This window comes from Rhamphochromis sp. 'chilingali', assembly GCF_963969265.1.
Source record: "Rhamphochromis sp. 'chilingali' genome assembly, chromosome: 21".
NCBI classification, from domain to species: domain Eukaryota; kingdom Metazoa; phylum Chordata; class Actinopteri; order Cichliformes; family Cichlidae; genus Rhamphochromis; species Rhamphochromis sp. 'chilingali'.
Genome location: NC_137949.1, coordinates 25,272,571 through 25,298,823, shown reverse-complemented (window position 1 = coordinate 25,298,823; position 26,253 = coordinate 25,272,571). Strand labels below are relative to the sequence as shown.

At 39.8% G+C, this 26,253-nt stretch overlaps 1 protein-coding gene across 2 annotated transcripts in view; it reads right to left on the bottom strand.

Annotated features, from left to right (window-relative positions):
• pacrg (PARK2 co-regulated) overlaps window positions 1–15,217 on the bottom strand; it is a 150,457-nt gene extending 135,240 nt beyond the window's left edge. Inside the window, exon 1 of one of the 2 annotated variants that reach the window (XM_080870751.1) lies at window positions 14,999–15,217. In XM_080870751.1, the coding sequence (XP_080726877.1) occupies window positions 14,999–15,070 (72 nt within the window). In that variant the 5' untranslated portion in view covers window positions 15,071–15,217. The remainder of the gene's footprint in view (window positions 1–14,998) is intronic. The other variant, XM_080870750.1, reaches the window with a different exon arrangement.
• Window positions 15,218–26,253: the final 11,036 nt, after the last annotated feature.

Genomic DNA, 26,253 nt, shown 5'->3' with positions numbered 1-26,253 from the left:
GAGACCAGCCAACAGGTAAACACAGGTATGACCACATACTTTAGAAAGGGAGCGGCATGTTAGCGGTGGAAGGGTTATCAACAAGCCTCCGGGGGCAGGGACAGGAAAAGAACAGACCCAGAGCAGCAGGAGACCATCGATTTCACCACAGAGATGCAGACAGACAGCCATAAAGATGAGACAGGAGAGCGCAGGTCAGTCTGCAGCTTCATCCACAACACACCACAGCCACATACACACACATTCCCAGGTGTCACAGGTAGCCCAGCACTGACAGATCCCTGAGGAGCATTGGGAGGCGTGAGGAGATAAGCAGGCTGCACATGGTAAGCGATACAGGTTCTACCTCTGATATGGGAATATTGTTTAACACTGAAGAACATTATCTAGGTGATTAGTATGTATTGCAAAACGAACCCCAGGCCCTTGGTCTTATCGCAAGCCCAGTGTGACTTTCTATTCCTGGAAATCAGTCTTGCTGCCTGTAAGGCCGTCTGTTAGAAACGAAGCTGGAAGTTTGCTTACAGAGACCAGAGGTCTGAAATTTGACCTTTATACAAATTAAAGGGAAGAAAGCACACTGAAGGCTACATCACTGCGACCAAACACCCTACACGGTCAGCTTGCCAAAATCAGCTGAACTCATCAAGTCACACAAATGCATCTTAGGCAAAAAGTTTTGTTTGGGTTATAGACAGTGAAAAATAAAAGACCAGAGGGCTACTATTGTGACCTCCTGCAAAGATACTTCTTTGAATGGCAGTCCCTCCAATACAAAAGAAAAAAAAAACATTTTGCTGCCCAAGTGCCTTAAAAACAGGCACTTCTCCATCTTCTCAAATCACACACTGAGCTTGTTGCTTCAGCAGCTCTCTCAGAGAGAGAGGCGGCACTTTTAGTTGAGCTACAGGGAGGCAATAACACATGCAGACAGTCAAACAAACAAACAAATAAAAAGAAACTAAAGCAAAGCCATACCTCAAAGCCTGCTGTGCCAGCAACACCTGGCTTTTGAGCTGATTTATTCAAAAAACACGATTTCTACTAAAGTCATAGAGATTTACTTCAGTATCATTCTCTTACAGTGCGATCCATTCATCTAGCTACCCACCTTCTATTCAATCACTCCTCCTACTTCTCCACCTCTTGCTCTGCATTGCAGGTTGCTGATGCTCTGACAGTGAAACAGGTGTCTAGGCTATTAGTATGAGTCTTGCTGCGCCACCTCCTCTATCTCACACCTTTGATGACAGGCATAAATCAAGGCTGTGTGAATGAGGAATAGTAAATAACGGGTTTGCTACAATAGCAAACTGTGTGCCTCCAGTCTTGTTCTCAAACACCAGTGATTTAGCTTACAGTCAGCATAAAAGATGTCAGAAACAAACCACACCAGCGCAATCATTGAAGAGATTATTTTCCTGTTCATTTAGCAACAGCAGAAGTTCAATCTGAGCAGCACATTCTCCTTCACTCATAAAACACTTACCCATTACGGGATGTGCTACGTCATCCTCTCCCTCTTGAATTTTATCACTCTTCTATATCTTTCCCCTCAACTGCCTTGAGTTTCCTCTCATAAAAAGGCTGCCTGACTCTCCTTGGCTTGAATTTTTATGTCTTTCTCTGGCCCATCTCAGAGGAATATTGTCAAGGTAATATGATGATGACCCTTAAGACTCCTCATTAAATCACTTAGTATCAGAGCATCAACTAAAAGTCTAAAGTGTTATCATAAAAGTACAACCAAGACAGTCCAGACGACCTCAAAAAGAAAAAAGGCGGCAGGGAATTTCTTTTATCTTTTATAACTGAAGGTCTTAGCCACAATATCTTACATTAACACTCACATCAGCATCCATGTCACAACCTTATTCAGACAGCCAGACAGACAGTCCAAACAAAGTCAGTTAGATTCAACAACACTAAAGAGATGGGTGTCAGAGTGGCAGATGGAAAGTTGAGCATCTGTCACTGTGCTGAACCATTTGGCTGAAATCAAAGGGAGATGAGCTCCTTCAAAGGACAGGCAAAGCCTTGTCTGAGGCCAGACATGCTCTGGTGTGCTCCGAAGATAAGGGCCAAGAGGTTATATTGCTTTTCTTCTGTCTCTCCCTTTGTTCTCCTCTGTCTTAAGGGCGTGGGAGGGATAGAGGGAAAAATACAGACAGAAGTAGAAGAGAGAGAAAGGTAGAGAAAGGCAGAGAAGGAGAGAGAGAGAGAGAGAGAGAGGGGGAATGAGTCATGAACAGGTTGCCTGTCTTCTTCTGCTACAGCTTGGCGTGTTGATCAAACACTCGTTAGTGGAATTTGCTTGGTGTTTCCGGACGACGATCGTAATGAGCAGAAGTGGCTGGAGCAGAGGGGGGTTGCTGGGCCGTGATGTGGATCACTTCTGACAGTATCAGAGTACTTTTCCCTTCCAGCTCTTCCCTTTCCCTGCCTTCTCCAGCTTGCTGCAGCAGAGCTGTTGCCTCCAGCACACCTTCAACTGGGAGCACTTCAGCTCAGCTGGATGTAAGGCATGAGCTAAATAGCAGAGTAATCCTCAGTGGAATTTCGAAGGGAACATACACACTGCTTCTAATCTCAAAGGGTTTGCAGGTTTACTTTCTTGGCACCGGGTGAAGAACACCACAGCCCTGGAGCACCATCTATGATGTTGGCTGCTGTGCTTTTTAAACTGCATCCATTGCGCTGCTGGTGCTGCTTTGCTCTGCCCTACCATCCCTTTTCTCTTTACAGAAAGCATCTAGTTAATAAGCATTGTGACAGACACATTCTTTTACATTTAAACACATTTGTTTTCTAAAAATCATAACATGGTTTCAATTGCTGTGTTCCACTAATGGATAGCAGATTTTGTTATTGTCCTTGAGGGGTTACAGATAAAAAGGCATTTTTGGTCTCTGTGCTGGTCAGCAAAATTCAAAAGGTCAGGCCAATGTTTTAGCGAGATGGAGATTTTCAAAGTAGGGGGTGGCGAAACAAAGGCCACCACTTGGTATTATTGGATTGGAACAACTGCGTTTGTCAGATACATTGATTTTTTTTGCCACTGGTCCCCATTATGTTGATGTAGGCAGTATGCGAGCTGTCACATCTGACCCTGTAGTCAAGTTCATAACGCACACTTAACATCGGACAATTAGAAGACTCAGAAGAGGCCATTCTCCTCTGGCAAGGACAAGTCAGTGCGACGGGTGATAATGATGGAGGATGTGTGTATGTCATCTAATATCTCATCAGTGTACCACACTTGATCGCATCCTCATTTATATTAAAGTTTGTCCCTGTCACAAGCAGGTATATTCTAAATGCACACACACATAACAGTATGACTTAATGTTGAGGTAAAATTATGAATACTGTTTTCAGCTATGAAAGAGTTCTTAACTGATAATGAGCCAAAGCACACGCTTAAAAAAGATGGCAAAATGCAGACAAACTGGATTAAAAAAAAATGTGGTCACAGACTGAAACTAATAGTAGTTTAATGGGCACACAATGTACACCACTCAAATCCTGCTGAATGGAAATTAACTATTTGGAGCATTTCTAATTATGATTTTAAGGACTGGTATTTAGGTCATATAAGTCACATAAAATAGATTATTATGGTTTATGAGTAGCACCGGTATATGCCTGGAAATGCTCTGACCATGCCATTCCTCATGACACCAAAGATGAAGGACTTAAAGGAGTGAGCAGGGACTGCGGTGCGACAATACAACCTTGTCCAAAAGAGGACACCGGAGAGAGGGTGCAGCTTCTGAAATACTGTCAGTATAACATTTTGGATGGCTTTGTGCAAAGGAATGTAGCAAAAAAAAGAAAGTGAAAAGAGCACTGCGATTTAAAAGGTTTATTTAAAAGGATTTATTTCTTGCTTCCTTACTGTCAGTCATTTTCAGATGTCTATCATGAAGTAAATATTTTGAAAGCTGCTCAAAGCACAGTATAAGCCCAATCAAGAAGGTTTATTGCATAAACCAAACAGCAACTCAAACAGAAAAACACATTACGTGAGCAAAAGCTAGCATTACGCGACATGTTAAAGTTTCACAGTCAGCCACCTTCACTCTGAACCACCACACACAAGCCTACTCATTGCAAAATAGAATTCAAATCACTGATTTTTTTTCCCCCTCAGACAAACCTGTAAATCTGACTTGCTTATGTAATCAAGCAACCTTGCAACTCTAGGCAGTAGCATGAAAGGTTCTGGAAGTGGCTACTTAGTGTGGTTTATCCATTTGCTTCACATGTGAAAGATCCTTGGTTTGATACTTGGAAAAAAAAACCTAGTGCTGGTCCCAGGCCTTGATAAATGGGAAGGCTGGCTCAGGAAGGATATCTGGAGTGAAAACTGTTATTGTTTATTGTTCCTGAAGCACAACAAACATGTGGTAGACTCAGCAAAAACCTGCCAAAATGGGCCAGGGACATGGTACTATGCAAACAACAAAGACTGAGTTATAACTATAAGGAAAAGGGATTTTATTTTATGGCAAAGTCTGCAAAATTGTTTTTATCAGATTTTATATATACGGTTTTGGGGATGGCTAAAACAGTTATTAAATAATGTTTTAAATGAATTTTCCACAATTAAGTGTGATCAAGGTCTTAAAGATGACTGTTAAGTGACAAGGACTTCTAAAAATACTTTAGTTTATCCTAGGAACCACAAGTAAGCAGTTTGTGTCTAAAAAAATAACTCCAATATTCCTCACAATGTGACTGGAGGCCAAGGTAATGCCTTCCAAAGTAAGCATCTGGTTAGAGGTCCTGCAGGCCTTTATGTCTTTAAGATATTCTTGTAACCTAACTAAATAGAAAGACAAAGCTGGGTATAATTTGGATATCAATGAAAATATATGTGTGAAATGATCAGGACCCACACAGTGTTCAAGTGTCACTTCTAAGCACCTTTATTTTTAAATACTGCGTTCCCACTGCTTCTGCACTGTATATATTCCACCGCAAGGCCAGCTTCCCAGCTCCTTTAAACACCACACACTAAAAAGGGGCAGAGTTCATTAGTTGTAATCCCTCTCACCTGTCCCCACCGTCTTCCCGGCACAGCCTCATGAGCCTACTGTACCACCCCTCCACTGCCGCAGAGCCAGAGACCACACCCGTGCCATGCCTATGTCTTCTAATAATGCTACCTAAGCTGAGCATGTACCATGTAAACAGAACTGGTTCTTCTGGTGACCCAGTGGTTATCACTGACTGATTTCTAGGCCTGCTTGATTGGGGTTTTATTAATCAATTTTACAGTGACTTCCAGCAACTTCCACTCACAACCATTTGGGAGAAAATCAATGTGAAAGCTGTAAAATACCCTGTCTTACAGCTTAGAACAGACTTCACTGGCAACATATTAAGCAAAATATGTTAAGAAAACACATTTTATGGTGATTCCTGATCATTTCTAGCAATTTTGTACCTAACGAACAAAAAGAAAAAAAACTGGCTGTTTTTATACAAGGACACTGCTCATAGAAATGGCGTAGGTCTAAATGCCCTCAGTGATGGTTATCACATGACATAGGGCTAATTAACTCTTGAGCCGAAAATAGGGGCCCTGCAAGGAGCAATAAACATTCGCTATTAAACGCTATCTAATTAGAATTCAAGCTACAAGGGCATGAAGGAGAACATAACAAACACAGAGGCCAGTATAATTGTCAACCAAGCTCAGAGGAAGGCAAACATAATAGATATAATCAGCTGAGCACTTCCTGTAAGGTCATGATAGAATGTTGTGGAAATACTTCCACATATCTGACTGAAGTTTACTGACGGTGTTTTTCCTCAATCGCGGAAAAGGTCACAGACATTTCAGCAGACGTGCAGTTCAGACGCCATGCTATCAATTATAACCTAATCTATTTGTTGATACCTGGCGAGAGAACATGAATCAGAGAAACTGCTTTTTGTAAGTTCTGCCAAATTTACCCTGAGCAGGAATGTAGATCTTCAATGTGATCTAAAATCCAGGATCAAAGCAAAGTTTCAAATGGGCATTGCAGAAGTAAACTTTTTTTCTCTTTTAAGGTGACTTTAAATTAGCGGCATTTCATGGATTTCATCTTTATATAATGCTTAAAATGTATTGTCATTTCTATGCAGTATTTCATGCAAAGAACAACATACTAAGTTATGAGGAAAACTGTAAGATGTCCAAGTCAGCCAATGTTTTGTGCGCTTAAGACCTTTAGGCTCCGTGGTTGATCGATAGTAATGGAAATGCCAGCAGGCCTCCAGAGTCTGTTGCCAATTTAACCTTTTTTGTACCATGACTCAATTCTTCCTCAAATAACCCAGCTGTTTGCTGGGATGGACTGCAGGCTTGTGGTGCTGATAAGATGAACACACGGGAGCGAGGGAAGGGAAAGACGGATACGGAAAAATAGTGCATGTGTCCCTACAAGTACTGCTGGTTTAGAAAACATTTCCGGGAGGCAGTTCAAGTGTGGCGGCCAAGCAGATGGGTGAGGACATCCAACTTTGCTCAGTATGCCTTGCCTTGCATAGGCAAGACACAACACAGACACAAAATACCTGATTGTGCTGCATGGGCAATTTATGGCTCATGCTGGGCACATTATGAGTCTCTGTGTCAGTAAACGTGTTCAGAGTGATGGGGAAGAATGATTTTGATGGCAAGTGAGAGTAGTAAATAGGCAGATTCATCTTCATAAAAAATTTCAAGGATTCAATCTTGGTCAAAAAGGAAAAAAACTGCTGCTATCGTTTATCTGAAATAGCCTCATTTTTATTTCAGACTCTTATTGTTGTCTTATTGTGTTTGCTATGATTATTCCACCCTATGGTGTTTTTCAGTGATTCGGGTTTAATCATTTTAAATCAAGCTTTAACTAATGCACATAAAGCTATTAGAAAAACTTTGAAATCTTCTAAACAAATCAAATTTGAGACAGCATTTTAACCAAGTTTACATCACATTTTTAAAGTGAGATTACATTTAATCGAGTTGTACTGAAATTCTACATTCATTTAAAGCCCTAATCAAGGATCAATTCGAAGCTGTCACTTGTTTAATTTGTTCAGATGGATTCATTTATTACGATGACACTCTGGGGCTAGAGCATCGAAAACAAATAGCTAAGATGTGCATATACACATCTCTGACACACTCTCTACAAAGCATCCTTCCAAACTATCCACTAAAGCAAATTACTATGATACAATACAATTAAATCAAAATGCATCTATGCTCTGTTGCTTTTTAATTTACTGTCATTATTATTTAATTGATTTAGTTTACGATTTAGAGTGCATATGAAGTAATAGTCTGATAGCCCATTGTTTCTCTACATAAATGTTTTCATCTCCAGAGTGCTGGCTGGTTGAATAAAGGTTCTGAAATGAAAGAAAGAGAGAACAAGGGAGAGCAAGAGAATAGCAGGGGAGACTGTATAAGGGGCTGAGACATCTGCTCAGGTATATAATGATTATGCTGCGGGGGAAGGATAAGATATGGAGGTCACGTTTGCTGGCATGGAGTATCCTATCTGTCCCCTGAGGTTAGTGGGGTGAAAAGGCAGGATGACGGCAGGACTGGGGGATTGGAGTTAGCGGATAGTGGGGAGCCTTGTATGAGTCTTGGGGACACTGTTTGCTGGCCTTGGTTTTACCACAGAGACCAAGTAAGCAGTAAATGAGTTGTGATTTTTCAAAATCTATCATCTCAGCAATCTGCAGAGCCTTGTTACACAAAAGTTGAGGTTGGGCTCTAGTGTAGATTGTATCAATTTGCCCTCTAAGGTGAACTGTGCAGCAGAGCATGAGAGGGTTGTGTTCATGTACTTGAGCATGTATTACGTTGCAGAGATTCAGACAGGTGACATATTACAGGAAAAACCAACATTAACTGTCGCTGTAAGGTGTTGGATGACCACATGGATTTGAGCCCCTTGATTCTTCTTCTACTTGCAAGGATGCAACACATTGTTTCCAAAAGACATGCCATCATTTTGTGTTTCATATGTTAGCCAAAAATTAAAACTTTTTAAAACTAGGTGGAACTGTAGGGACACACTGAAGATGCAGCTGGTTATTGTGCTGTTATTTCTTTAAGTTTATGAAGTATTAAGTATTAGTTAATCTGAGAAAGAGTGGTTGCACCTAGGGCTGGGCCATATCATACCGTTCATGGTATGATATGGCCCGGGGGGGTTGCACTAATAAAGTTGTGGAGTAGGGTATTTTGTCTTGCGTCAATTATATCGTCAGTTATATCGTTATCGCAAATTTTCAAATATATATCGTGATAAATATTTTTGGCCATATTGTCCTGCCCTAGTTGCACATCCTTTGGCACGTCCCTTGGCACACGAATCTCCAGATTTAGATCTTGATTTTGTGCAAATGTAAAAAAAAAAAAAAAAAAAAAAAAAAAAAGGTACCTCCAAAAATTGCCTGGTGCTTTTTAAAAAACTTTATTGCTCATAAAAGAATCATTACTTTAAAGCAGGGGTGTCAAACTCAAATACACAGTGGGCCAAAATTCAAAACTGGAACAAAGTCGCGGGCTAACGTTAATATTTATTGAATTATATTTATTCCTCCAGATATAAGAATGAATCTTTTCTTATGGACTCAAACACGTTTTGCTAAAAAATTGAATATGGAACAAGCAAAGCTTAATACTAAACAATATATATATTAGCTGTATAATACCAGTAGGCCAGCTCTGATAGTAATTTGGTATGGCTTCGCGGGCCAAATTTAATTAGGCTGTGGGCCAAATTTGGCCCGCGGGCCAGAGTTTGACACCTATGCTTTAAAGGTATAGCATATTATTTACTAAGACTATTGCAGACTATTATATGTAGAGTGTATGAAATATGAGTGCAGAAATGTTTGAAACTTTCTTTTATCACCTCAGAAAGGAGGATTTCTCTAGATAAAGGACTTTGTGACATCTAAGACCTTGAAAGACCTCAGAGCTGAGGTTGGTTAAGCATAAAAGCAAGACTTTTAACTGGTACAAACAAGAGGTCACACATTACTCCAGTTTTGGCTTCTCTTCATTGGTTGCCTGTAAATTTTAGGGTTCATTTTAAAATTTTAGTTGTAACTTTTAGAGCTCTGCATGGTGAAGCTCCCCAGTATATCTCTGACCTGTTGAAACCTCATGCTTCATCCCGAGCACTTAGGTCTTCAGGTCAGAGGCTACTGGTGGTCCCACGTACTAGATTTAAAACACATGGGGATCGGGCTTTTCAGGCACTGGCACCTAGGCTGTGGAACTCTCTGCCGTTGTCTTTACGCTGTCTAGACTCTACTGACTCCTTTAAAAAGCAGCTGAAGACATTTTTATACAAACGGGCTTTTAACTAATTTAATTAATTTTAACTTGTATGTCTGATCTTACTGTAAAGCACTTTGTGATTTTTATCTGTGAAATGTGCTATATAAATAAATTTTACTTACTTACTAGTACACACAGAGAGGAAACATTGCAGGATGTGTGATGGCAAAAATCCAACAAATTACAGACTACATATATCAATCTCAGGGCATGACAATCATCAGAGGTCATATATTCTACTCTAATTTAATCTTCAGTATTCGATAAATCAATACCCAACCCAGAAGACAGATCTGTGAGCTCAATAGTTATTGACCAATGTTTTTATTTTCAGAATGGTATTCATGCAGCGAGATGTAATAACATGCCCTGATTAAACACCTTTGACTGGTTGCCCACATCTCTGACTCTGACAACTCAAACAAGGTTGACTACAGAAATCTGCTTCTACCAAGTATATACATAGTTACTTAGTTTTGTGAATCTCCAGAATTTCACTGCAATACTTGCTCTGTCATTCCATTCAGCCACAGCATAGGTGATGAACAGGAGCTCAAAGTTGAACCAAAAACACCTGAGAGGAGGAATTGACTGTCCTCCGGGCTCAAGCAGCTTCTCCTTATGACAGGGAAGAAGGTGAGGCAAAGGTAACGGGACACTCTGCCACTCAGAACAACATGTGCCACAAAGTTTGGAATCATAATCCCAAATACAGTTCATAGCTCCACTGTGCGAAGCATTAGCGCTAACGAGCCAGATGCTAACTGTGTTTTAAAACGGTTGAACGAAAAACTAAGCTCTAACTGTTAAGGACTGATTACACCTGTGCCAGATATATATAAAGATATATGTAAAGAATGTGGTGGAAGAGTATATTAATTATTGTTTTCATGCTTTATTTCTCTTTTATGACAATATTTTATGACAAAATATTTCCATACGATGCTGAAAATAATTTGTGATGTGTATCATTCACTCACACCATTTTTGGGGGCATTACTTTCCATGTAAAGTGTGTGTAGTCATATCCATTCATTTTTCTGCACTGCGCAGCTGTTTGCAGTCGCTCTCCAACCTGTTATTTTTTTCTTGGTTTTTTTTTTTTGTTTGTTTTGGGTATTTCTTTTTGTCATCAAGCCAGAATAAGCCTCTGACACAGAAAATAACAGCTTTGTTGCCCTCTCTGTATGAAGCATACAGTGACGACCTCCCACCAGAATGTAAAGTGCATCTTGTTTCTCTTTAAATGCTTGAGGATGAATCACTGGAAAAAAGAAAAAAAACGGTGGAAGGGTTTCAGGGGCCTGTGCTATTGATTCAATTTCTATAACCACAAATACTTTAAAGCATAATAAGCCTATGCTTCAAGTCCCCATACCCTTTCAAGGCTTGAAATGGCCTTGTCGTTACCTACAAATCACAGCTCTCCGCAAAGCTGCCCTCTCTGGAGTGAAATGTCCGTGACCACGGGGGACAAAAAAAAAAAAAAAAAACAGGGAGCAAGAGACACAAGCAAGCCCCTGAAAAATGTAATGGTTTTTGTTGAAGATTTAGCCAGTGGTATGCCGGTGTGCGCGCATCATTCATGTTCCAGACACAGCAGATCCTCTGGGGAGATGGTGAATATTAAAGGGCTTTGCAGGAGCCTTCCTCATGAAAGCTCTTGACAACAGATTTGTTTATGACCTTCAAGAAAGGAAGAGCGAGTCAATGATAGCTCTACACAGCCTCTTTTGCATCTCAAGGTGGACGCGGCTACAAAAAAATAAAAGGCAGCTGTGGCTTCAGGTTCAAGTATTTGTCGTTGTCATCAGAAATGTGCAGCCCTTCTGCAAATATTCATCACATATAGGCAAGATGTCTCAGACCTGAGAACCAAAAACCTTCTGACAAAATGTTTTAAAATGATGCTCATATTCATTCAAGAATGCCACACTTTCCAATACAGTACCATAAATGGCCATGAACCAACTCAAAGCTGTCAACATAACAGCTTTACAACAATAAATCTAAATGTAAGGAATTCTTTGAACTTACAGATGAAAGAAAAGTTTTCATTTTTTTACTAATTCAGCATGTCATTCAGCATATTGTCATGTTTTTTAGTATGCACCCTTTAAGAAATAAGCTCTAATGAAGAGCTTTGTGTTCTCTAGGAAATAGGGCTAATTGTCAGAGCGTTTGGGGGGAAAACAGTCAGATTTAAGCAAAATATAAACATTGTGGTTGCCTCTGACATGCTTTGCCTTTAACCAGCTGCCACTGCCTTTGTGCCAACCGAGAACGACTGTAAAGGCAACAATAGCCCTTTGAAAAGGGACAGGTTTTGTTTTTTGTTTTTGATACACCCTGTATTTACAATGACAGAGCAGAAGCTCCTGAAGTCAGGAGGGAGGGGAAGGTTGTGGGATCATTTGGCTGTTTGCTTTCAAAAAATATAGTTTACTCTTGTTGGCTTCTACAAACGTACACCCTACCTTTAATGATCCTTTTTGTCTGGCAGGTAGGCCAAGACCCTGACTTTTAACAAGCTGGTTAAAGTGCAGCCTGAGCACTGAATCATTCCAGTTAATCTTCCAGCCTTGCTTGACTCTGGAGACTTCGTGGGTGAACTGGAGCAACTTTTATTAAAGCTACATTTAAGTAATCTGACAATGTGTGACTATGACACCACTGCTTGTGTTTAAAGAAGACCTATTATGCTCATTTTAGCTCTGAATTTTTATTGTTGGACTAGAGTAGCTTTGCACTCAGCATTCAAAATGAATCATTACTTATGTTGTGCTGGTCATTGGTGCAGTTTATCCTTTGTGTGAAACACACATTCAGCCTTTTACCAACTTCCTTTACATTTGCTTCCATTTGTAAACAGAAGGCTTGACCAATAAGATCACCCTTTTTGGGATTTCTACCTTTTTTGACATAATATGGACCCAAGAGTAAAAAAAAAAACTGTAAAGTGTTAATTCTGGCCTCATTCTTTGAAAGTTTGACAATGTTTTAATTAAACAAGCATAAATGCATATGCATGGCTATATGTATACCACATACGTTTGGGTCATTATTATGCATCTGATTAGGCACACTGTTCTGCATATAGTTAAAGCAATGAGTCTATCTGCTTTATCTGCTTAACAGAAGTCTATGCATTTCACTGTTATTTCAGGGAACTGATAAAGAAAAGTAATTTAAAAATGTTTAAAAATATTTTAATACACTGTTTTTTTCCTTTGCCGGGCACTGAAATTGTTTGTGATGCAGTAAAACCCCTGTATATGTCACTGAAATAAAAGGAAAGACATTTAAATGTTCAATGTGAGACATCCCAGAATAGCAAAGCACAGCATAACTTTACTCCTCAGACACAGTAGTTTTTGGAAAACTCATTAAAAAGACTCCAGTAAACTATAAGTTATTTAAGTAAAATGATATGGAGTTCTGCACAAGACAGCAGTCAAGCCCAAATAAAATTAGATTTGGATTTAAAATAATAATCTATTTCTGGCCAGACAAAAACTAGTTTTACTGACCAATCAATAAAGTCCATGAAGTCAATAGAGACTAATGTCTACTGCCATACAACCTATTACACGTTCCTGATCCATCTTCATTTGCAGTAAATGAGAAGAAGAAAGTCTTTCTTTGGAAATTAGTCAAGCCCTTCAACAGTTTAACTACACTTGAGGTCCCAAATAGGGACTTCTCGACAAGGAAATCAAGATTCAGGAGGTTTCTTGTTTTTCTCAGTGTAAGACAAGAGGATGTACAAAAATAAATGCAGTTCCTTTTCTATTTGTAGCAAGGCAATCAAAAACAAAACTATAAGCTTTTAAGCTCAAACCACGTGCTACACACAACTCCACCACCCCACAAGCCCGTTAGTCTATAAAAGGAAAATGCTGTTATAAAAAAACAGCATTTGCATTTTTCTTAGCACACAGTTTCTGCATTTCATAGCATCTAATCATTGCCATATAGCTTCTGAATGGGCTTTATACGTGTCATTTTAGTCCATAAATGTTATTGGATAATTTTAGAGTTCCCAAATGTCCATGTTTGTGTGAAACCCACTCAGGCTTGTCTGACCAAAAGGGTTAGGCACACACACACATACATAGAAGACAGATACAGTAGAATAATGGTTGAAGAGTTTGTTCAGGCATTCTGATTTTTCCTATTGCTACCTCAACTCTCTGGGTTGATTTGTGCACAGAGATTTTGACGCAGAGCAAAAAATAACAGACCATGCAATTTCTGGAAAAATGGCAGTAGGATTGTTGCTACCGCCAGTCTTGACTCTGTGGCTTGCTGCAAAAAAGTTGGAGATAAATAGGTAGACTGAAAAGCTGAAGAGAGATAGCACTTGATATTAAAAACATAAATCAATAGGGGGTATTTATTTTGCAAATCTGTACCCCCTAAAGTGGATAAATGTGTATAACTGAGGTCTGCTGTTTTCAAAATTATCTGAGTATTGTCTGAAGTTAACTGTGGCTGCTTTATTTTTCTTTTAAATTTCACAGCATGAACGCATCATGATGACATCCACTAAATAACTGAAGACATTTATTTAGAAAAGGTGAGACTCCTGTTCAACTCTTATACTTATCCGGGCTGTAATCAACAGCAACGCTTCCTGTGTGAAACTGTGGTTTTTTTAGTAGATTACAAAATTTTAAAGCATATTGGCTATTCATTAAGGGCTGCAATAGGTTGGCGACCTGTTTAGAGGGTACCCCTACCTCACACCCCTATGACAGCTGAGATAGGCTGCAGTCCCTCCGCAACCCTTAAATGGCTAAGTGGAAGAACATGGATGGATAAAATGGTCTTCTTTTGATCAACTGTGTTCTTTTATTCTGAAAATTTGACAGTCACCTGTTCCCTGCTGTTAGTCACTGCCAGGTTCCTTACTGCTAGTTGTCCATCAGTATGTGTGTGAGAAAGAAGCAGACAGGAGGCTCTTTGAATTGTGAATGACAGCTTAAATAGTCTAAAACTGCAGTATGATCTCAGCTGGAATTAGATCAATATCTTGAAAACATTTGTTTTCTTTTCCCATAGCGTTTATAAATAACTTTAAATTGGTTAAAATGTGTCTAACACCATTTCTAGCAGATCCCTATAGTCATATTTAAGCATTTGTCAGACAGAGACAAACATTTGTCAGGAGGTAGTGCAGATTGTCCACTAATCAGAAAGTTGTGTTATGTTTAATGCTAGACATAGCATTTAAAAGGATAGAATAAAAGCAGTGTGTCAAAGAAGTGCTCTGGGTGCTCAGTTATAGCAGAAAAGCGTTATATAAGTACAAGTCCATTTACTATTTAATGTAAAGAAACATGACAAGTACAAGCCAATCGCGAAGAGAGGAGATTCAACTAGCCAATGAGGTGAATTAGATTCAGTTACTTCCTGAATATAAGACTATATGCCAGTTCTCTCCAGCTGTAGCAGGTAAAGTTACAATGATAATGACATTCAATGTGACTAACTGTAACCAGCTCTATACATTCTTCCGTAATGGGCTTGGCACTTCTCTCACAAAATTGCTTATAAAATGCAAACCGTAAATTCTCCATCCCTGGGCTTCCAGGATGAACGCTCCCCACTGCTATTATAGCTAGTGCTAACTGAAACAACTACACTCACCACTGCGTTCTTCAAAGTGGCCTTTACGGTGAAGCCCTCTGCGTTTAGCTCCGTCTTCCTCCTCATCGACATTGCCACAGCTTTTATTGGTGGAAGTCCAAATTAACGAAGGGCAATGTTGCTGCAATTACTAATTATTCTACGCGGCTCTAAAAACTTGACGCCTGTTGCGTTCTGTAGTGGTTGCTATCAACTTCTGAGACGCTTAGACCCGGTTGCCCCGGAGACGTGTGCGCCTCCTTGTTACCATAGAAACTATGGGGCGCCGCTGAAAATATGCAGATCAAAGTGTCGTGGTTAACCAGGGGCTGAATATTCACAATAATAGATTTAGGGTTTTTTTTTCCCTTAGTAATATATAATGTTATTACGATAATACTGTTACAGCGACGAAGGAAACGAGGCTACTTGACCTTACTGGAAACTCAAAAATAAAATAAAAATGAGCTATTCTTAAATAACTTATTTTTAGTGTGTTTTTTTTTCATGATGGACATTAGATGGTTCATTTCAAGAGCATGCAGATATAGTTTTTCCATGATTAGAAAACATGTTTTGTTTTTTTTTAATAAAACAGAGTTTTTCATGGTGAAGTGTTGAGGATGAATTCAGTCGTTGTGAAAAATTCTTATAAAAGATACTGCTCGATAATTTTAAAGTCCTTCAGGCTCAGACATCTCTCATCCTCATTAATGCTTTTATCTGTGATGTTCTGGACCTGTTGCAGAGCCTTGGGTTGTATGGGCTTGTGATGTCTACAATTGCCATGACTTTTATTCCTCATCTATGTTAAAAACAACTAAAATGATCAGCCTTGGTTTCCTTAAGAGGTGGGGTCATGTCTGAGCTTTCTTACACCAGTGTGTAGATGGGATGGCAGCATGACTGGTTCTTTACTATTCTGAGCCTCACCTGTTCCATCTCAGCCATACTGATGCAAACAGGGGTGTGTATCTTGTCCTCCTTTCTTCTTAGTTCATCAACCAGCCTCTCAGTTTTGCTGATGACAAGCAGTAAGTTCATCAAAAGTTACTGATTTGACAAACTCTTACCACTCTTTCTGGTTGATAGGTTAATCCACAGTCTTCAATATAAAGGGATAATGCATAGTAAATGTGCATTGAATGGGTCAAACAACCCGTCAAAAGATCTACAATGTTGTTGATGTCAGTAAGTCAAATTGGTGTTCTCATCGCTTCTTTTTAATCTACTCTGCTACAAATGTCAAAAAGCTGACCTGCACTCAAACAGGATGACCTGTCTTTTCTGTGCTCCTGCCACAACTCCCAGGCCACTTCAATCTCAGACACACGGGATCGATAACACCCTCAGCTCATCATGCAGTAGACGGTCATCCAGAAGTAAATACTTAATGATGCTCTTTGTCTGGCAGGTAGACCAAAGCCCTGACTCCCAATAAGCTGGTTAGAGAGCGGCCCGAGCACTGAATCATTCCAATTTAGGGATGTGGCACTTTTAATCTTCCAATATCGTTTTTGCTTCTGGAGACTTTCTTGGGTGAACTTGTGCAACTGTTATTAATCTTCAGTGCACAGGCAATTTCTCTAAAAGCCCCTATTTGTTTTTTATGGCTCCATTGAGAGAGGAGGGTATAGCAGCAGGGAGGGAGACTGTAAACAAGGTATGCAGGGTAGGCAAGTTATGTCCCTGTCAGCATTCAATGCTGGTCTCTCCTTCTTTCTCCACTCCCCCCTCACCATCTCACTACCTCACCACCCAGAGGATTAAAAAGAGGAAGAGGGGAGTTTTCAGAAAGCAAACTGAGCAAACTGGAGCGTCAGCATGAATTCAGCTGGACTGAGAAATGATTGTTCAAACAGCGCTGGCTGCGCTATCTCACTTTTCTGAGTGTGCTGAGAGGACTGGAGCTGGTCTTTTTTTTAATTGTAGAAACAGACCTTTCAAGAAAGGAGCGTAAAAAAGAAAAATATTGCTAGTTCATCTTGGTACATGTATGTAAATGTGCATCTGGATGTCAGGCTAACAGTGTGGATCAATACACGGGTCAAGGTAATATCTCAGCTTCTTACACCCTGTTCAAGGACACACACACTGACTGCAGTGACATTGACTGACACAGAGAAAGCACATTTGCATTTCTTTTTTACACTAATGATGCATTGTGGATAACCATATGGTTTGGCTGGTAGGGAAAGAATGAGGGAGACACATCAGCATTAAAAAGGGACCGCAATACATTCTCCTTTGATGAGTATGTCTTTATTTTTTATGCATCTGCACTATCTTCATTGTCGTGGTGTCCCCGGTTTGATCTCCAGCTCATTTTCTAGGCCACCTTCAGGCTTGGCAACCATTGTCCACTGTGTGAGAAAACAGCAATTATGATATCATTAGAGAAGAAACTGGTACCTACAAAGCACAGGACCCAGAGGGGGCCAGCAGACGAATCTCAGTAGTAAAAAGCGACAGCAGAGACTTTGCTGCATTGTCAGTTGCCCCCCAATTACAATGAAACAAGACAAACAGCCATTAGAGTAGGCCATTAGGCAGTAGGGGAGAGCGCCCAGGGCCTTGTTGGGTATAACACTTCATCAGGTTGTGAAAGTCACACAAAGCATACAAGGTATGTGGCTGAGATAAATGCCTTCCACTGTAGGAGTGAATCTGGATAGTTGCATGTTCTATTTCCCACCGTTACATTTTTATGACTATTAACTAGACATGAAAAATACAACCCAAGCTATATTTATGTCCTATAGAAATACTATAGAAGAGATATATTAGATATTAAGACCTAAAAAAAAAGCGAAGTTCAATAGAACTGCACTATTTTAATAACTTGGTTAAGTTCAATAGATAATTTAGTCCTCCCAGTAGGAATATCATTAAAATATTGCAGTGATTTGTGTCCTGATCTCTGCCACATCCTTACTTCTTTCCCCTCATGTTCCTGGTGTTTCTACCTTTGTTTCCAGCATGGCCATGTGTGTGTATCTCTCCCACAAACTGTGTGTGTCTGTGTGAGTCTGTGTAGTAAGGACATGGCAGAGAGCAGGACACAAATCACTGCAATATTTTAATAACATTCCTGCTGGGAGGACTAAATTATCTATTGGACTTAAGAGTGCTATTAAAATAGTGCAGTCCTATTGAAATTGATCACAAGTAGAGATTTTCAGCTTTTAATAAGTCTAAGAATCACAAGCCCAGAAGGTTCAGAACAAGTGCACTGAAAAGTAAACATCAGTAGATATAGCTTAGGTGGACTGGGGTACAGTTTTAAGCACCAGAAGTCCTGCTTTTATATTCCTCTGCTTTAATAGTGTTATGAGCTGTATGTGAAAACAAACACTGATAACTTCTTTGGCAGAACAGTGTCCTAATGGCCACTGAAACCCCAGTCTGAAGCCAGGTGGTTCTGTTTGGAGTTTGCATGATGCCAAATGGGCAAGTCTATTACCTGGTTTCTCTCAATATGGAGGGCCACTGTGTTTACTCGCCAGGTGCCCAGTGTATCCTGGAATAGGCTCCAGCCCATGACCCTGACCTTGAAAAGTTTAGATATGAAATGAAATAGTACGACTGACTGACTCGATAAACATCCATTCTCTCACTCCAGAGGAGTTTTTAACGACATGTAGATGTGTTAGAAAAATCACTTGCATAATGTAATGTGTTCTTCTGGACATAAGGCTTCACAATAAATGTACTTATGCATTACACCAATTTTGAGAGGTAGGAGATGAACAAAATGTATTCCACTGAAAATAGCTGAACATAAATGGGTTTCATTTCTTGAAGATAAAAAATAAAAATCTTCAGGGAATCTTTAACTAATCTATGCTGAGCGTGGAGTGTCTTCAGTGTAATACAAAACTGTCACCACACCAGGGGAAGGGGGGTGAACTGCTTTTGGAGAATGTGAGAGAAGCAGATTTGACCAGCTTTGACTGTTCCCAGTACTTTTTTCAGCCGGCACCGGGGCTGTTTGATCACTTTATTCAGTAAAGACATTAAAAGCACACAAGTGAGTTTGTGTATCATCATTGTAGTCAGGTTGTGTTTGACTATTACTGTGAACTATGAAGATCAGACCACACATTTTTACTAGTCTTTTTCTTGAAACTGTAGCTTCAGATGTCTGATGTGCTGATACTGCCCAAGCTTCCATTATGACCATGACGTAAAAACAATTTATAAAAAAATAGATAAATAATCCAATAAAAACACCAACCATATTCTTTAATGGGGAAGCTTTAGAGCACAAAGTTTGGAGAAGCGATGGATTACTGGTGTAATGCCCCTTTTGTTCTGATCTCTTGAAAATGCCTCTCTGAAAGCCATCATCAAATACTGTCGTAAAACTGCAAATGTCAGAAATACCCTAAACACAGCACTGCGAGCTTTGTTTTTGTACCAAACAATAGCAGTTTGGGTATCCAGCCTGTAGTCTGTTATCCCCAGAGCCCTGATAAATCCAAAGGCATAGATCTCTTCAAACGGCGGGGCAGTTGCCGAGAATACTTGATATGGGCACAGAGTTGCAAGGCCTCAGTCACAAAGCCACAGTGTATTGATCTTCATGCATTATAGAAGCAGCTTTGAGGCCAGCTGATATTGGAAGTCATGGCTTGCATCCCCGAAGAGCATACAATCTAACATGCCCACTGGACCATCCCAGCAATAATCGGACACATGCCCAGATTATAAACATATGGGTAATAAATTCTTTATAGTATCAAAGCACTCTGGTTGATAAGTGTTCTCCTGATTATTTTTCTCGTTGGTAATACAGATTTTTGATTCACATGTGGCATGTTTCTCTTTGATACTGTCAAACATCGACAGACTTTAATCTAAACAGATTCCGGGTCACTGGGTCACAGCGGGACTGCTAGACTTTTTCTGCCTGAATCATTAAAGTAAATGCATCAAATGCCACATGCCTCACAGTGTGACCTCGCTGGTGGTGCTTTCAGCAGCCTTGGCAACACCTAAGTCTCCAGAGAAAGCAGCTTCACTGTCGCCCACAGGTCAATGTCACACGAACCTGAATGTGTGAACAGTGACACCAATGATCCCACCGGGACAGCCAGCTTCTTCTCCCCACCACTCCACTGTGGACTCAGTGAAGTGCGGGGAGTGAAAGACAGCGAGGAAAAGGGATAAAGGAAGTTTGATATTGACAGAATCTGCTTTTGAGAGCTCATCTTTAAGGGTCAAAACCACCAGCTTAATGTGAATAGAAGGCCAGGGTGAGTGATTTCAAATGTATTTTCACTTTTTAAATTCTTGCTTTATGCTGGCGTGTGAATGTGTGGGTGAGGAAAGGTGAGCTTTTTTTTTTGTCAATACTAAAAGCCTTGCCACTAACTGTCAGATGATGAAATTTCAAGGATCATGCCTGACATGCATTGCAGTTTTCTATTTTTCTTCCGCTTTGTTTTGGTTAACTAGTGGATGTTGAATGTAATCAGATGTAATTGAATGTAGTCGAATGCAGGCAGGCGTTGTGTTTTTAGAAAATATGTTGAGTTTAAGTCTAATTTGTAGCATAAAAACATGTTTAGGAAGCGGAAATTGTGTCGTCTTGTTACTGAAAGATTTTCTTTTATCTCTTTCAGAAGTCTATGAAAGCTTGTTTCTGTCACTGATTGTTATTATTTATTTCATTGCATTTATTTTTTGTTTTCTACCATTTATACATACGAATTTTGGGTTATTTCACATTAGACCACCACCAAATAATATAAAAATTATTTCTAGTGTTTTTGTAACGAGTATGTGCAAGCTATTTAACTAAAAAGATATTTTAAATGGTAAAATTTCTAGAATTTCTAAAATATTTGTGTTTTATTTTTATTTTTTTATGTTAGATGGTCTAATAAGTGTGTTAAGCTCTAGATTAAGTTAAAAATGTAAAGATGTTAAACCCAAATTTGGGTAAAAAGGAAAAATCAGTGGTCAAAGCTTACTTAGAAGACGGCTGTTTCTGTAGATCATAATGTAAGTCAACTAAATGTTCAATCACCTGCTCTTCCTGTGGGTCTGAGGCTCTCGCAGTCTCAGCCTGCATGTGTGTGCAAGTGCTGGTAGCAAACAGAACGATATGTCACTCGTTATGCAGTCTGCCAACTGAAAAACAACATAATCACAGTGAAAGCGCGATGTGACATGGCCAAATCAGCTTTAGCAGATCCTGACTTTAATGCACCATTTTGTTTGTGAAAGAAGAAGAGGAAATGTAAATATTGACAGCAAACAGTTCGATAATGATCTAAAAACAGGATTGTGGATGATAAAACTTTTCCGCCCATAAATTACATTTTCAGATTTATCCGCGTTTGCGTAAGTCTAACACATTGTACACAGTTTGATAGTCTACATTTTGTTTTAATCAAACTATTCATATGGATCCTGCTCTTCGTCATTCACAACAGCACATGTGCATACAGAACATCCCCGTGGCGACAAACTGCGTACGGCGGAGCAAATGCAATTTGGTTTAATTTCGGAAAAAAATAACAGCAGCCTTCTCATTCACCTGACTGATCTGCCTGTGCTCGCTGTTTAAAACATTCAAATGGAGAGAGACAAGCATTTTATAAGGCCTGTATTTTTAAAAAGCAGATTCCCCTAAGTAAAGATGATACTGAGAATCTCATCAAATAAGGGCAGATGGAGGTAGTGAAAAGGGGACAAGAGGAGTGTGTGTCCCCCCCGAGAGAACTGGAAAAGTCATCTCTGCTCACATCACATCTGCCTCTCTTTTCCTGGAGCAGGAGGCTTAAAGCCTTCCTCTCTGGTGTTTCTGACATCTTGGCTCTGTTAATTGCAACATTTGCAGCCGTATTGGTATTCAGGTTAGACCCTGGGAACAGATGGCGTTTAACTTTAAATATTATTAACACTTCCCAGAATTCACGGCACTGGGTGTGGGGGTTATGAGGACAAGCAAACATGCAGGTGAAATGAGCACAATTAATCTACCAGCATCAAAGGAGAAAATACAAATTGGGGTTATTTTCCAAGTGTCACCACTTGCTTTGATGCTTTTTCTTTCACAACCACCAGCGTTTCTATTTTCACATGTTTAATCTGTGCATCATTATTTATGTTAAGAGTAATTTGTTATCTAGAGAAGGCAGCAAATATTGCTGATGACACTGAAGAGATCCCTTTAATTAAAGGAATAAAAAAGTTACCTTTTGGATAAGTGAATATGTCTTCTTAGAGCTAATGGGGAAAAAAAGTGAAATATTTTATTTGCCCACTTTGAAAGTCACAAAATCACGAGTACACTTACACGCTACGCTGACAATGAGAGCATGACATTCAAAAATGTCTTATTGAAGGAGGGAAAAACGACTCCGAAAAGCCACTGTGCGAATATAAGCCCCGCACAGCCTCTTGGTGAATGTGCATTCTGTCCATCTAAATCGGTTTTTGAAATGGTTTTGAAATATATATGACAGCCTATCTGAGAGGGTCTGCAAATGCACTTAACTTTCGGCTGGTAGGAGAGGTGTCGGAGAGGTGGGATGACATGGAATGACTGGAAGGCACCGCAGTGGAGAGGAGGAGTGAACATCAGGAAAAGAGAAGACAGTGGAAAGGGAAACATAAAAGCACGCTGTTACTTTTACACAGTGTAGGGCAGAGTGGCTGCTTTTGATGACAGCCACAGGGGGAGTAGAGTGTGTGTACCTCCGTGTGTGTGTATTCATGCAAGAGTGAGTAACTATATTTCCCTGTTTGAGTGTATTTGTGTTTCTGTGTCTGCTTTTGTGAGGAAGACAGAGTGAACTCCTTTTTTTTTGGATGTATGTGTCTGTTTCAGTGTGTGGGAGTGTTTGTGTACCAAGGAAAGGAACAGAAGCAAAAATAATAATACACCAATATGAGTGAAAGAGGGCGATGTTCTTGAGCACGCACTGACATGTCACATCGTATTTGTCACATTTGAAGGGAGAGCACCCCGTAGTCCCTTGTGCCTTGACCCTGCAGAGTTGGGTAGTGTTGTCTTGCTCCAGTCACACAACAGCCACCATCTCTGGGACTGCGGGGCTGCAGATCAGTGACCCTCAGCAACCCCACTGGCATTACTGTAACACCCAACAACTGTCTTCTTCTCATGACAAATTCACTGAATATTGAACTGCGTGACCTGATATCACCCTGTTGGTGTTTCTGCAACATCATAGTTAATTCAGATCCATTAGTACAATCAATTGATCAGCTGACTGATATTGGGACTTGAGGGAAAAACAACAAACATGGGAAAAGTGTGTTTTTTAGGGCTTTCTGGATAAATGGTTTTCCAACATATAGTTGTGAAACATTGTAACAGGGTCTAAAATTACTCCTGAAATCTGAAAATCAGTGAAAACAGTCAACAACATCCAAAAATAGTAAATCAACTTTTCTATTACTTTTGACCCCAATTTCCTGGGTAAAAGTTTTTCCACCCGGTCTCCAATTTTGTTCGTACTTTTACTACTACCATATTGTATTTTTATGCTCTTTTTCTCTGAATCACAGAGCTGTGAAATCAAAGGTTATTGGTCAGTTGCAATTACAGTATTGTGCAACATTAATATAAAGTTGCAGGAACAACCTCAAAAAAGTCAGAAAAAATCAATAAATACAATATACGATTTTTGTTCGTCCTTGTCTGTTTTGTTTTCTTGTGTTTCAGTGACGTAAGTTTTGCTCTCTCAGACAGAAAAAAATATTACTAGCTAACTAAAATCTTCAAAGAGGGCTGGTGGTCACACCCCTAAAAAAAAAAGAAAAAAAAAAGATGTTTCAGAGGACTACAAGGAGACAGATAACTAAACATGTAGCTGATGTTTTATATAATGAGATGTCAGTACGCTTTCTGTTTCAACTACAGAAGCAGGACACCTGTCAATACATTCCTGAAAAGTCATATCAAAAACATACTAATTAGGCAAAACTCAAATTCTATGGACTTGCTATTTAATAGTTTAAACTTGGGAGACAGTCCAAAATAAATGGGGCCCTATGCAGCTGCAGACCGGAAACAGTCATCAACAATCAAACAGCATTGCACACCCTCTACATGCTGGTCATCAGCTTGTTCGCACACTGCTGTGGGATTGCATCCCATTTGTTGTAAGTCAGCCAATGTGGTTGTGTTGGTTACTTTGGCATGAAGAACATACTCAAGTTGATCCCCACTCCCAAATTCTGGAAGAACTCCCTGCTCTATCGGGGCGAGTTCAGTCCCAGACTCATATGGGATTGTCACTGGTTGCAGAATCTCATCTTGATATCTCTCTATACGTAGATTGACCCCAGTGATGACAAGCCTTGTTTTTGCAGTCAGGGAGATTCTGCAGATCTGTAGAGGACTGCCTACAGTTCCTGAAAACTCACAGGGTGGAGAAATTGTCTTCTTGTTGTGTCGTCTTCTTGGGACTTTGCAGCCTGTCTCTGACATCCCCTGCTAGAAGGAACGTGACCTTTGAGTTGGTGATGGTACAAGGGCTCACTTCAAATAATTCTGCAACGTGGTTTTGCAGGACACCAGTTTGAAGTACCTCTATGGCATGGGCCTCATCCAGATCAGTCAAACATGGCAGCAGATTTCAACTGACCACTGTAGTGGGGTCCATTTCCCACTGGTGTTGATAATCAGGTGCCAGTCAGGCACCTAGTTGTCAGCACCTGGGGTACCAGAACCTAAAAACAAGAGTCAATAGCGTAATAAGCTGTTTGGCATTGGCAGAGAAGATTTGGCATGTTTTTTATGCTTGTTACCCACATGCTCAATTCTGCTGATCAACCCAGAGATCTTATAAATGTGGCATCATTTAATGGGAAATAAACAGGTTTTCCAATGGTATAAAATTTTTTGCATTGTTACAACAAAGATATAACCAAACACAAATTTGAAAACAGCAAAACATCAAATTCCCCATCAAAATTAGCAATCATTTTCAGCTAATTGCTGAGCAAGTACAATGCTGTTTGAGCATTCCCCGTCAACAATGCAGAACACCCACTGAAATGCTGCCGGTCTAGAACCATAGGAGGTTATTAATCTATGAATAGAGGTGATTGCAGTCTGGCTTCAGGTGAATCATCTGCTCTTCCTTTTCAGTTCTTAACAGGTGCAAGAGTAACTGCTTTAGTTACCCTGGAGACAGCGATTTTAAAGGGCAGACGAATCCGCTCCCAGATCAGTCGGGTTAATGGGAAAAGGCTAAGCTTTGCTGTAAAGTGCATGCTGCCACAGCAGAAAATGACATTTTGTGACAGCCTTGAGCTTCACATGAGACAAGCAAATACTGCTTTATGTTTATTTCACCTTGTTGGACATTTATGTGCAATCTTTGTTTAAATTTCCACAATAGCTGTATATTAAAGCTTAGAAACCTTGTGCATTAAATGGACTCTAAACAATACAAACAGACGGTAGCTCTGTGCCTCACCTGAATTCTCTTATGCTTAGCTCCTTCCCCAGACTCATGTGTTATTTACTGTTCAGACTTTATATAGGCAAAAAGCATCTATTGTTCTACTTATAGCTTCATACTGTAGGCATCTTTGATATGTCAATTTACAGCAATCACTGTGTTTAAGCTGCAAAGTGGTGCTTAGACAGTATGCCTCAGTAGCAAGGCTATTACTGAGCTACTGGAAAACAATGAAAGGCTGAAAGTTTCCTTCATAACTTGAATCCTTGGATCCAGAATCCTGATCCAGATCTTGGATCATGATTACTTTGTGATTTTGTGTGTGTGTATGTGCAAAATTCCTGAATCCTAATCCAAATCAGCTCCAAAGTTTTAACAAACAAACACCTTCTTCTTAGAGGTGATATTGTTTTACTGTAATCAGATTAGAGTTCAGATTTTGCCCATGGTGCAACTTAAAACAACTCACTACATTATCATATCAGTCAGTGCAGTTGGATAAACAGACTGGACAATGTGATGTTTTCTCTGGGCCAACCTCTGGGCTCCTTGTCAAAGTAATTACGCAAATCAGCCTCTGCAGTTTATCCTTGTGTGCAATGACCAGACATGCCAGATACCTTCACAGTTCTAATTGATAGAAACATATTGCAAGCTCTCGCCTATTATCACCACTGCCTCCTACTCGAGGCCCCCCTCGTAAAAAGTGGCTGATGTTTGTTTTCAGTGCTTTTTTATCCTTTATTTCATATGTGTACATCAGTTCTTCATTAACTGCCTTTTTATAGACAGGGGGTTAAAAGCTGTTTTCTGGTGCGAATCAATAGT